The sequence below is a fragment of the Vanellus vanellus genome, assembly GCF_965231255.1.
Source record: "Vanellus vanellus genome assembly, chromosome: 20".
NCBI lineage: Eukaryota > Metazoa > Chordata > Aves > Charadriiformes > Charadriidae > Vanellus > Vanellus vanellus.
The window spans coordinates 10,265,153-10,277,985 of NC_138925.1; the positions used below are offsets into that span (position 1 = coordinate 10,265,153).

The 12,833-nt window shown below is 48.1% G+C and overlaps 1 protein-coding gene across 1 annotated transcript in view; it reads left to right on the top strand.

Moving 5' to 3' along the window:
* CAMTA1 (calmodulin binding transcription activator 1) overlaps positions 1 to 12,833 on the top strand; it is a gene marked incomplete at its 3' end in the record, with an annotated part of 309,542 nt that overhangs the window by 256,384 nt on the left and 40,325 nt on the right. Inside the window, exons 8-11 of the mRNA XM_082493415.1 lie at positions 3,825 to 3,965; positions 6,259 to 8,114; positions 11,129 to 11,255; positions 12,015 to 12,149. Coding sequence (XP_082349541.1) covers positions 3,825 to 3,965; positions 6,259 to 8,114; positions 11,129 to 11,255; positions 12,015 to 12,149 — 2,259 coding nt within the window. The remainder of the gene's footprint in view (positions 1 to 3,824; positions 3,966 to 6,258; positions 8,115 to 11,128; positions 11,256 to 12,014; positions 12,150 to 12,833) is intronic.

The following is a 12,833-nucleotide window of genomic DNA, read 5'->3' on the forward strand; positions in this document are numbered from 1 at the left end:
AGGGAATGGCTTCACTGCGTAGCGTACGTGTGTCTGTAAGCTGTTATGTATGTACGGGATACAGAAGAGCAAGAGCTTTGGAGTAGTAACAGGAAGCATAAAATGGATGAAGTGGCAAAGAGGAACGTCTAAGAGCATTCAGAAAGGGTGAAATGGTCAGATTTAGATGTGGGAAGGTATTTTAGCGACACGTTTTGCCTTAGGGTGGAGGAAACCACAGAGAGGGAAGACGTCAGGGTTTCAGCCGTTGATGGTGTTCGGTCTGGAGCGAAGGTGAGACAGCAAGGCGGGCTTGAGGTGATGGCAAGGAGGAAGATACCTGCATGACAGAAGGGCTGCAGGCCAGATAATTATGGAAGACTGAGTACTACCAGCAGCGGAAGAAGGCAGAAATAGCTGGCATGTTGTAAGAAACCTGGACAATCATATTTTCCTGTGTGCGAGTTTCCTGTGGCTTCTAAGCTGCCTTGCTGGGAATCTAGATCACTTTTCTTCCCTTTGCTCGTGATCATCAAAGTCCTGACAGCGCTAAGGAACGGGGCGCCACTGAACCAATACTGGAAGGTCATTTTTATTGTCTTTTCTTCACAAGGGGAGAAAAAGAAGGACGGTGTGAGTCCGTTCTCACAAAAAGTGGTTGGAGTCATCTCTGCAAGGAGCAGCGCTACCACTCTGAATTGCGGACTCTCCTCCAGCCTCACTTCTCTTCTTCAAGCACCCAGTGAAATACCGGCAATTCTCCCCGGCTGTGCTGCCTCGGTGCAACGGGCGCTGTGCAGAGGGTGCGTGGCAAGGAATGTGTTGCTGCTGTAACACAACAGCATTTAGACCCATTCGTGGTATCACTGGAAAGCAAAGTGTTATACCAGTTCTTAGCTTTCATTTTAAAATATAAGAAAATGCAGGAGGAGTCTGAATGGAAACCCAGATTAAAATACTTTCCAGAATTTCTGTTAAGCTTCAGTCTTTTTATCCTTTTTGTGTGTGTGTGTTTCTACACTATGACTATATTTAATAATACATAGTTCTACAGTGGTTTCACTTTTTGAACCACTTAGAAACAGGAAGAGCGTGTGTGTGTGTGTGCTTTTTGTTAACCTTCTTTTTATAATGCACTTTCTTCCCTATAGAAATCTCCTTTCCTGCTGATTCATTATGTGTCAGGAAGCCAAGCGTGACATGTTAAAAGCCATCTTGATAGCATTTGGTATTCAGTACTAACAACTCACCAGCTCACAGGAGTTTTTCTTTAAAAGGGGGAGGGAGAAAATCTGCATATCGGATGTGCCAAGATAGTGGATAATTTGCATTAAGCATCCAGACGTTCTTTTTTTGCAATCTGTCACCTTTCACTGGCTTTTTATTTTATAACCTTCATAACATACAGGGAGCATACGCACTAAAAAAAGTTGCGGCACGTGGACCCACGCTGGAGCCGGAGCCCTTTATATCAGCTGGAGCAAGGTTAGAGAAGGACCTTTCCTCAGCAGCAACAGATCCACGATGGGGCTTTGTTATACTGGAGGGACCTGCAAATAATAGGCATGCTACTATAAGTACCCAGCTATAAAGCTGTCCGTTATTTCTTAGCTTCCAGCTCACAGCTTGATTCAGGCTTAAGAACCATCATCATGAATACACAAACCATGAGATGTGATTCTCTTACCAGACTTGCCCCCTGTAATACACTGCACATCCCGGGATTTAGCAGCAGTAGGGAGCAAACTCTGACATACTGCTGTAAAAGACACTTTCCATATCTAGCAACGCATATCTGAGCTCGCTTCTTTAGCAGAGCATTTCTGAAATAACCAGAAATAACTTAATGCAAAGTTTCTCAGTAATAATTACAGTTCAGAAACTTTATATAGTATAGCCGAAAGTATTCCAAATATGTTACTGCATTTTCATCTCACTGTCACTGTACTTTTTGCAAAACTGCTTTTTGAACATCACTTATTAGGCATAACATCGCACGTGACAGAATAATGTACCTAGAATAATAAAATGAATGTGAGTGGAGGTACTGAAGCGGTAAGCATGTATACACTTAAACTTAGACAAAATAACAGACACTGAGCGTTAAGAGGAAATTCAAAATTGTGAACGTACTAGAAAGCAAAATCTGTTGGGTACAATAACAATAAATGTGGTTTTCAAGCAGGCATAGAGGGACTCATTACTAAACTAACTGCAGCACTTTAAATAGCGATATGAGGAAGAATACTTGTAAACCTTATTTCTGCAAGTTATCAGGCCCGGCCAATAAAAATACAAATTCTGTAATATAAAACTAGACCAAGATGAGATGCCGTTAGGCAAAGTAACATCAGCGGGTGATGAGGCAACACAGCAACAGGTGATAAAAAAAGCAGTAAAAGTGCTTCACAGAGCAGATCCAGGCACTCTGTCCCTCCGGCTGCTTAGGGCGTAACTAAATAAGCAGCGTCAAAGGGGAGAACGGGAGATGCACGTGACACCCTGCCTCTTTGCCAGGGGTCACTAGCTGTCGTAAACGTGCCCTCATTTGCTCCGGGTCCTCTCGCACGAAGCAGCTTGCAGCTTGTTGCTCCAGAGTCTGCAGGTGCTTCTGGGGGTGTAGAGATGATCAGCCCGACGTGCTGTTGCCAGCTTCCCATCGAGAGGACCTTCACTGCACAGGGATCTGTGTATTTACAGCTTGATCCTACCAAGTTGAAGGCTGTGGGCCTTTTAACTTTGATTCTGTATGTTCTGGTTAAGGATTTTAGAATACAATGTGCAAGGAACATGCTTTGCTGGAGTATGACAAAGGCGCTCCTGAGAAGAAGCAGCGGTTCAGGCCTGAGCTGCCAGGCACAGGGACATACTGGAAATGATGTTGCCATCAACCAGCACTTCCCAAAACCTGCAAGTGAGCTGTAGTGCACACAAAGGATAAATAAATAATATGCACATATAAATTGCTTAGAGAGACATTAAAGGAGACAGAAGATGCTTTGAGTTAGTTGTTATGGAGAAATATTTTATAAATGCTATTTCCATTGTAAGTCAGGTTGAGACTATCACTGTTATGTGAAAATCTGCGTCTAAAACATTCTGAGAGGGAGCCTTTATTCAAATAATTTATATGCATGCAGTTTAGCATTCTTGCTTTAATAGCTAACAGGCCAAGAGAGTCCCCAAGAAAAGAGACCTACAGTTTGCAGCACGTTCTGCAATGTCACCCTCCCGTCCATTTTCCCAAATTACAAAAAAATTGTCCAAGTCTGAGGAGGAACTCACACAGTGTCTGTTAGTGACTCCCAAAAAATGAGTCAGTCTTCACTGCTGCCAGCTGGGATCTGACAATGAAGACCTGGCAAAAGGTTTGTATTTGCTGTTACACTGGCGTATTGTTGGCTGCTGATTATAAAACTGACTAATTTTGTTTTCATATTAGACAGAAAAGGAATCTAAAATGCTCCTTGAATTGTACTGTTTTACTTCAGTAAGACACAATTAGTTTGTTGCTTTCAGGTTTTTAATGAAGGTTACATGCACTATTCAGAGTGTCCTTACCATTTTTCAGCTTAGAACAGAAAACTGAAATAGAGAAAGATATTCTATAAAGTTTTTTGTCCTCTGTATGTACCTAATCCAGGAATTGCACTTGGAAGCCTGTGGATATCAGGGAGCAGAGAATAGTAAAACAATAACCGTTACTATTGCATTGTATGGGTCTCCTTCAGTTCTGATAAAAAAGCTGCAGGAGCGGGTTTCTGCTGTTCTTTTGGAGTGGCTTTTGATGGTTTCTGGCGTGTCTTTGAAGTTTCTGATGGGAGGTTTTACTGTTCTCTTCACAGTTCATGGCATTAAGTGGACATGCAGCAATGGAAACAGCAGTTCAGGGTTCTCAGTGGAACAGCTCGTGCAGCAGATCCTCGATAGTCACCAGACCAAACCGCAGCCTCGGACACACAACTGTCTCTGCACTGGTACCTTGGGTGAGTTCCTTGGGAGGGCACAAAACGATCACAGCTTACTCCAGACTTGGAGAAGGGTTTGTAGTACTGAAGGGGTGAAAGTGCTGTGTCCTGAAACGTTGAGACACAATGAATTCAGAGGTGACACAAGAAGGCTTGAGTGTGAAACGATGCAGCTGGAACTTCTGGAAGAAACATCAACACTTTGTAACATGCAAGTTCTAATAAATGTTCTCTGTATATGGCCTGCTCAAAAAGGCATATTGTCTTCTACATGCTCAGTTTTTATTACCAAAGCCTCAAAATCTGATGTTCTTCCAACTTCATGCTCTGAACTCCTTGCCCTGCAGCCCACTTTGCCGAGGTAGTTAATTACAAGGTATCACTGGAATAAGGCAGGTTTTATTTAGGTATTGTGAAAACACGGGAGATATCTTTCCTGTTAAAGGAGATGGCTTTGTTTTGAGTGCAACTACGACAGCGAGAAACAGCATCCTTAGTATTAGCATTTTATAGAGTGGGAAGCTGAGTGAATCACTTTTCCAACTCATCTGCTTTATAGCCCCCCCTTTCTAGTACTTTGGTCAAGTAAATTATATCACACATTATTTAGTCTTTAGCAAAATTTATAATGTAAAGCTGTCAATGCTTCAAAGGGTTTATTTTTTCGTCTCTTTTTGGGCAGTTGCATTATACAATCAAGATTTAAGTAAGAACGATGACCTCTGAAATACCTGAGTTTGGATTAAAATTCAACCCTTAAGGCTCAGCATTTGATCCAGGCTTGCAGAGCTGAACATGAATCCTTTTATTCTTCCCTTTGATGTTTTGTCTTGTGCTAAGTCTACTGCATGCTTTTTAACATAACAGTATCACTTTGTTTTGTAACGGCTTGCACACTGACACATACATTCCCAATTCTTTACTGTCATCTGCAAAGACAGCAGCCTGAAAGCCTCTCCCTTGTTCCTGTTCATCTCTATTCCTAGGAGAATAGAGAGATTTAATATTGCGTTTAGTCTCAAAAGCACTGCCCTGAACTACTTTAAGTGACCTGATTCAAATCTTGGGCACATAATAGAGAAGTTCCCCTTCAAGGGCAAGGAACAAAAGATTTAGCAAATTGCAGCAGCTACACAGAGGCTTTATGTTACCCAGAAGATGGCATTTATAATGGTAGCCATTAGCTATAAGGGGGAGCTTTCTTTCCCCCTTCAGTCATTATACAGTACCATAATTAATGTTCTTACCTCATTCTAGGGAAAATGAATCAATTAAGGAAAGAAACATCAAAAATTCATGGGCTGTTCTTTAATCAACAAAAGCAGTCCCTGCATCAGAGTTTGTGGCCAAGATGCCTTTGCAGACAGAATTGTTCGCTTCATCCCACCTGATTTCCAAGCTCCCGGGAACTCGGGTGATGTTCGTCTCTGTCGGGCCATAAAGACACCAGCTGGCCAAACTCTGTGGAGGTTTGTCTTCTGGTGACCTTTGCTTGAGCATTTTTCAGCCGCTCCGATACTAATCGTGAGCTCTGCGTGCGACCTCCTAAAATACAAAATTTTTATCTGTCAGCGTATGAATGGCTTAGAACAAGAGAAACGCATCACCATCCTTATGGGAGGGAAAGCTTTCTTTGTTCTGGCTAATGTACTACTTTAATAATTTGATTGGCAGCTGTAATAGGCACAATGATGACAAGAAGATAAGGGCTGCAATCTAGATGGCAGGGTAATGCTAGGGACAGGAGCACAATATGGCATCTGTCACCTCCAGATTACCAGTCAGCATTCAGCCCACGAGAGCAGTTGTCAAACAACCCAACATCAGCCAGTGTGAAGAGCCGAGCATCTGTGTCGTGGGGCGCTGAGGTCTTGTCCATGGTACAGATGAGCCACAGCTGACAGGAGCAGCCCTCGCTTTGCAGACTTTGCACTGAGACGCAGGCATTCACATAACTCTGAAACTTGTCATAAATGCCAATTCCTCTCCTCACATGTTGTCTGATGGGGCAGGAGGGAGGGGGGTAGGTGCTATGTGGGGTGAGGGGAAGGGTGCACATGTGCGTGTTTTGAGGTCACTGTCGTTGCACGCAATGGATGTGCCCATTAGACGGAAAGGGAGCTGTAAATCTGGCACTGGTGAGAAATTAATTTTATTTCCAAGGTCTCTCTTGCTGTCTCGTATGTGTGCTCGCGCTGTCTCACACACATGTGCATAAGCACGGCTGTCTTTCACTACAGCCATAAGATACACGACTAGCAGCACCTTAATTTTGTATTTACTGAATGGCAAATGTTGTTTTCTGGCACAGGGGCAGGAAGCAGTGTGCATCACAAGTGTAACAGTGCCAAACACCGCATTATATCACCAAAGGTCGAACCAAGGACAGGTGGGTACAGCGCTCATTCAGAGGTACAAAATAATGACGTCTCTGAAGGCAAGAACGAGCACAGTCATGGCAAGGCCTCCAGCCGAGAGAAGAGGAACGGCAAAGTGGCGAAACCGGTGTTGCTCCATCAAAACAGCACTGAGGTTTCTTCCACCAACCAAGTGGAGGTCCCTGACACAACACAGAATTCTCCCGTGTCCATCAGCAGTGGATTAAATAGCGACCCGGATATGGCAGACAGCCCGGCCGTCACTGGTGTGTCCAGTATGGCTGTAGCATCAGTTATGGGAAGCTTGTCACAAAGTGCCACCGTATTTATGTCAGAAGTCACCAGTGAAGCTGTGTACACCATGTCACCCACCTCCGGCCCAAATCAACACCTTCTGTCCTCAGATGCAGCTGCACAAGGACTGGTACTTGCTGTGAGTTCAGATGGACATAAATTTGCTTTTCCAACCACTGGCAGTTCAGAGAGCTTGTCGATGCTACCCAGCACTGTCTCTGAGGAACTCGTGCTCTCCACAACTTTAGATGGAAATAGAAAAATTCCAGAAACCACCATGAATTTTGACCCAGACTGTTTTCTTAACAACCCCAAGCAAGGGCAGACTTATGGTGGAGGAGGTATGAAAAGTGACAGCATCAGTACCAACATAAGGCAGTCACCTACAACGGAACGTAGCTTCAACTTCAATACAACCCTCACAAAAGAAATTAAAACTGAGGACACATCTTTTGAACAACAGATGTCCAAAGAAGCATTTTCCTCCACTTCTGCATCTAACACTCTCACCCTCACTACTGGTTCAGGTTTGCTTCCATCTGGAGGAGGTCTGAGCCCAAGTACCACCCTGGAGCAGATGGACTTCAGTGCCATTGACTCCAACAAGGACTATTCTTCCAGCTTCAATCAGACAGTCCAGAGCCCTCACGTTCATCAGACCCCTTCCCCCAGCTTCTTTCTGCAGGATGCCAGCAAACCTCTTCCCCTTGAGCAAAACACTCACAACAGTTTGAATGACACAAGTGGCTCGTTTGTGAACACATTAGGAATCCCCAGTGTGAAAACAGAGTCCTCCTCCCAAACCACTTCCAACTGTAATGGCACAGTGGAAACCAGAATAGAGTCCACCTCCTCTCTCCAGCTCATGCAGTTCCAAGCAAACTTCCAGGCTATGACTGCAGAAGCTGAAGTTCCCATGGAGACCTCCCAGCAGGCAGAGGGGAACGAAAATCTACTTAAATCAGGGGACCTTCAAGCCTGCAGCACAGAACACTACTTGCAGCCCGAGGCCAACGGGGGTATCAGGAATGGGAACAATCTCCCTATTCTCCAAGGAAACATGGTACAAGGACTCTATCCTGTGGCCCATCCCAGCTTAAATAACTCCTCCAACATGGAGCTTAACTTGGACCACTTTGACATCTCCTTCAGCAACCAGTTTTCTGATCTAATTAACGATTTCATATCGGTAGAAGGTGGGAGCAACACTCTCTATGGACACCAGCTGGTGTCAGGGGACAGTGCCGGACTGTCTCAGCCTGAAGACAGTAACAGAGCAACCTACAACCAGGCTGAAATGTGCATTCCTTGCTGCAGTCCTCAGCAAGCCAACATGCAGCTCAGCAGCACGGAGAACGGAGCCAGCACCATGGCATACATGCATGTGGCTGAGGTGGTCTCAGCAGCTGCGGCACAAAGCACTTTGGGGTTGCTACAGCAGAGCGGGCGCTTGTTCATGGTGACAGATTATTCACCAGAATGGTCTTACCCTGAGGTGAGTCTAGGGCTTTTACTCATTTACATTTACTGCTTTCTCTTTCATTGCTTTGTTAGTAAGGGCTCCCAAGAACTGTTTTGTTGAAGCTTTGACAAGGCTTTTGAAATATTTCTCTTGGAAGTCAAAGCATCCAGGGCCATTTGCATGTCTGAGTGTACTTTTAATTAAGCACTTCATTACCCTGACAGGGCCCTTTCTTCACTTAGGAAGCATTGGAACAGAAATGTTTTGTTTCATTGAAAAGCAGAGTATTTCCCACATGATGGCTTCATGGTGCTACCCAGCCCCATTAGAGCAACAGAGTTTGCAAACTGGAGCTAATCCTTAAATCTGGCTCTGATGCTTTTAGTAGCATAATTCCTGACCTGCATTGCCTTAATGAGTTCAGCGTTTACCTCCATCCCACAGACTCTCCAAAATCAGTCACGTGCACCACAAGGTAAAAACAGCAGCAGCACAGACTTTCCTGCTGTGAAGGAATGCGAGAGGAAAGAGGCTGTTCTGAGCCAGTAATGGAGAGGCGGGTTGTTCTGAATTAAAAGAAATGGTCCTTTGTATTTTTGTAATCCCAGCCATGGAACACTGTTGTATCTGTTACCTTACGGAGGTGTACAATAATTGCTCAGGAAAAGCTCTCTCTGTTCCTGTTGACTAGCGGTGACCACCCCCAGTAAGTCTATCTCTGACACCACTGGATGGCGAGTTTGCTAGCGGATGAGGCAGCAGAAATATGCAATAATAAGCAGATGAGGTGGCTTAACCTTCAGCTGAATGGTCCTGTGACAGCTCCAGGAGCAGGTGATGAGTTGGTATCCAGTGGCTCTGCAATATGGGACTTGGTGTGAAAACATGGGTGTTCACTCTGCAGATGGAAAGAAACTGAGGTTGCCAGCATGCAGGAGTGGCCGATGGGCACTGATGAAAAGCCTTCCATTTAGCTGCTCTCTCTCCAGACAAGTCCATCGTGGCCAGCAGGGTGGTGGTGCAGGCCCGGGCACGGTGGGCAGTTGGAGGCATCCCACCGCTCGTTACAGCCTCACGACCATCTCTGCAGCCTGCAGCTGACAGGGCACTCGGGACCGTCCAGGGCAGGAGATGCCCAGCGTCCTCACCTCTGCCCACTGCCAAATGCAGAGCCCTCTCTGAGAGACAGGGTGGTCGCTGATCGTCAACCACTCACCACCGGCTGGAGTTTACTTTCTCCCGGTTGTGGTGTACAATTGGGTCTGAATGCCGTTCCTGAGCTTCCCCGGAAGCTGACACAACTGAAGTGTCAGCGCTGTGGTGGTCACTCCTGGTGCTGCCTGACTGGTGAGCATGGAACAGTAATGCCATGGTGGTCTGTTAGCGACTGAACCCAGCCAGGCTTCGTGTGCAGGAGGTGCTGTGTTTTGGGGGCATTTGGCTGTGTTGGGCACAGACAGTGGTTGTGCCGTACCTGTTGTCTGGACAGCCGGTCTGACTCTCTTTCTTGCGTAGAAGGCCCCACAAATCAACAAAAAGGCCCTAACAGCAAACCTCTGGCATTTCTGGTGCAAATCTTTCTTTGTTGCCGCTACCATGGGAACTTTTTTATTTGTTGGGGTGTTTTTTTGTTATCCATTCCTACACTAACGAGCTGTCCGACTCCCGCCGGCAGAGCTCGTTTTATTCGTGTTTCATACAGACCAGAGGGCCTGACGCACCGGCGCAGCCCCGCGGGGCCGTTGTTCAGGGCGGCACAGCGCAGCGCCGCTGGACGGTCGCGGGTTCGCAGCGGGAGTCCCAGGCTCGGCTCGGAGCGGCGCGGAGCGGCCCCGCGCTGTGCCCCCACGCGGTGGGCGCCGGTGCCGGCAGCGCCGCGGGGACCGGGCGGGCCCCGGGCAGGACCGCTCCTCTCCAGCCGCGCTCTGCCGCAGCTGCGCGGCGCTCCCGGGCCGCGGCGCTGGGTGCCTTTGGCCTCCCGGGGCCTCCCCGCTGCCGCCGCCTCCCGGCCCTGGCGGCGCCCTCGGCCGCGGTGGGTCCGCCAGCACAGGCCGCGCTCCCGCCGGCGGCCGCCCGAGGGCAGCACGGCCGCGGGGACGGGCAGGGCCGGGACGGGGGCGGGGCGCCCGGCGGGGAACGGAGGCCCCGCCGGCGGTGGGGTGGCTCCGGGCGGCCCCGCTGGACTCCGCCGTCCCCGGAGAAGGCGCGAGGGTGAAGGGGCGGCGGTCGGGGCGGCCGCGGGGCGCCGGCGGGGGGAGGGCCCGGGACGGGGGGGCCGCGCTGCAGACGCAGCCCCGTCCCGGGTCGCCCCGCCGTCCCCATCCGTCCGCCCTCAGCCGAGTGCCCCGCTCCCACAGCAGCGCAAGTTGTGCGGTTGCTGCTTTGAGCTGCGATGTTCCTACATGGCGGTGTGGCGGATCCGTGGCCCGGCTCCTCTCGTGCCTCCAGTTGTGGCCTCGGAGGCGATGTGTGGCCTTTTGTGCCCTCTCCATAACAGCAGTTTTCCGTCGGTGTCGGCAGGGCCGCAGTGGCGGTGGTGAGCGCATGGCATGCTTGCCATGACTGTCCAGTGGCAGTCCCTGTGGCAAAGGCGGGGCCGCGGCCTGCGCGGGGGGTGATGGTGGGTGCGAGGCACGACGCGGCGCCCGGCCGATGCCGGGAGGTGCCTGGCGGAGGGGTGTCCGGCCTGCAGCACTGCAGAGGCTGGCCATCGCTGACCCAGGACCTGGCAAGTGACCAAAAGACAGGCAGGCGGTCAGCAGCGAGGGTCGCACTGGCAAAGCACAGGGCTTGAGCGTGTGGGCAGGAGTGGGGAACAGAGCGAGTGTGGAGAAACGAAGATGCTCTGCTGGGGAATACTGCTTGCATTTCTCCCACAGTGCTGGGAGACTGCGACACCGGTGTTGACTGGTGCCAAGGATCCACGGTAGGTTGGCACTTCTCTTCGCCCTCACAATGCTGTTTGCCATTCAGCCATTTCAGTGCATGGTCCTCTCTGGGTATGGCTTTGTCTGTAATGACTTTTTCCCCCCTTCTTTTGTTCACAGGGAGGAGTAAAAGTCCTAATTACTGGTCCATGGCAGGAAGCCAGCAATAATTACAGCTGTCTGTTTGATCAGATCTCAGTGCCTGCATCTTTAATTCAGCCAGGGGTACTGCGCTGCTACTGCCCAGGTAAGGAGCGCTTCTCTTCTAGAGCTTGTGGTTTCAGAGCAAGTTCTTAGCCTAGTCGTGTCATCTATATGTCTTGACCAACCCATTGTGAAAGATAGTGCATAAACATTGAGAAGCTTTTCCTTTTTCTTTAACCTATTTAGTGTGCAACAGCAATTTAGGTTCTTGATACATCACAACAGATCACAACAAATATTATTTAGAAGCTCTGAATTAGCTTGAAAATAATTATTTAAATTAATTCTAAACAACATTTCTGTAATTTTGAAAGAGCAACTGTTATTCAGGGGTGCATTCACTGCTCTAGTGACCCTTAATTTGCCGATATGCTGCACTTTGTCCTTGGTACTTATAGGATGAGAACACCTCCAGCCTCCCTGCAGAGATTTTCAGTAGTGCTGGCCCTCAGTATATGACTTTAAGTGTATGCAGAATAATGCAGCTTCATTGTTAGGCCTCAGCTTCCCACTGGCGATGTAGTGAGGCTGGTTAATCTTTAGAAACACATGTGATTCTGCCCCCTGCCAAAACAACCTGTTAGATGACTCTTAAGCTTACAACCTTCATGTTTGACAATACAGATCAGCATTTTGGACTCTTTAGTTGTCTAGTTACAAAAATATTGTCAAACGCCCCCTCTCCTCTCATTGCATCTGCTCTCAGCCTGCCACTTAGCACGTGGGGAGATCAGCAGGATAATACCTAGCCGTGCATTTCTGCGGGGAGGTCTCTCTCTTACCATGTGCTTTTTCCTTTTAGCTCATGACACTGGGCTCGTGACTTTGCAAGTTGCCTTCAACAATCAGATCATCTCCAATTCTGTGGTGTTTGAATACAAAGCCAGAGCTCTGCCAACCCTGCCTTCCTCCCAGCATGACTGGCTGTCCTTGGATGGTAAGAAGCATGCGATACTCTCTAACAAAGCTCACCAAATGGCAGGGCTGTGAATGAAAGGAGCAGCTCCTGGCATGGGGGAGGCACGTAGAGGGGCAAGTTTGTGCTGTGGGGAAGGTCTGTTGCACAATTAATCAAAGACCTCGTGCTGAAATTCCTTATTAATTCTTTCGGTGTGAACAAAATGTGGCTGCATTTGATGGGAAGGAGACAAAGGGGTGTTTTCTTTGTCTGAAGAGAAAGCCGATTGTTTCCCCAAAATGGGAACTACCCAGTCCCTAGCAGGAGAGGAGCATCTACCCTGCAGTTGTCTTCCCTGAGAATTCTAAAACTTGAGATTGTCTAGAAAAATGTGTATTTACATAAGCAGAAAGTGGGAAGGCGGTGAGACAATTTAAGGAATGAGGAGACTTCACAGTCAGCCACTGCTATGATGTCCACATCCCGCCTTGTTAGCTAGGAGTCAACAAATGGATAGAGATTTTGTCACTCGAGGGTCTCAGTGCCAGAGCAGTCTGTGCTAATGGCAAGCCAGGCACGCTCTGGCACATGACAGCCACAATCAGGCTTTTTAGACTGGTAAGAGCATCCCTTATACCTTGCGGGGATGAGATGGACACCCTAATAGCGTTAGCTCTTAGCCAAGCAGTTGGTAGAAGAATCCATGACTGATCAGAACAGATC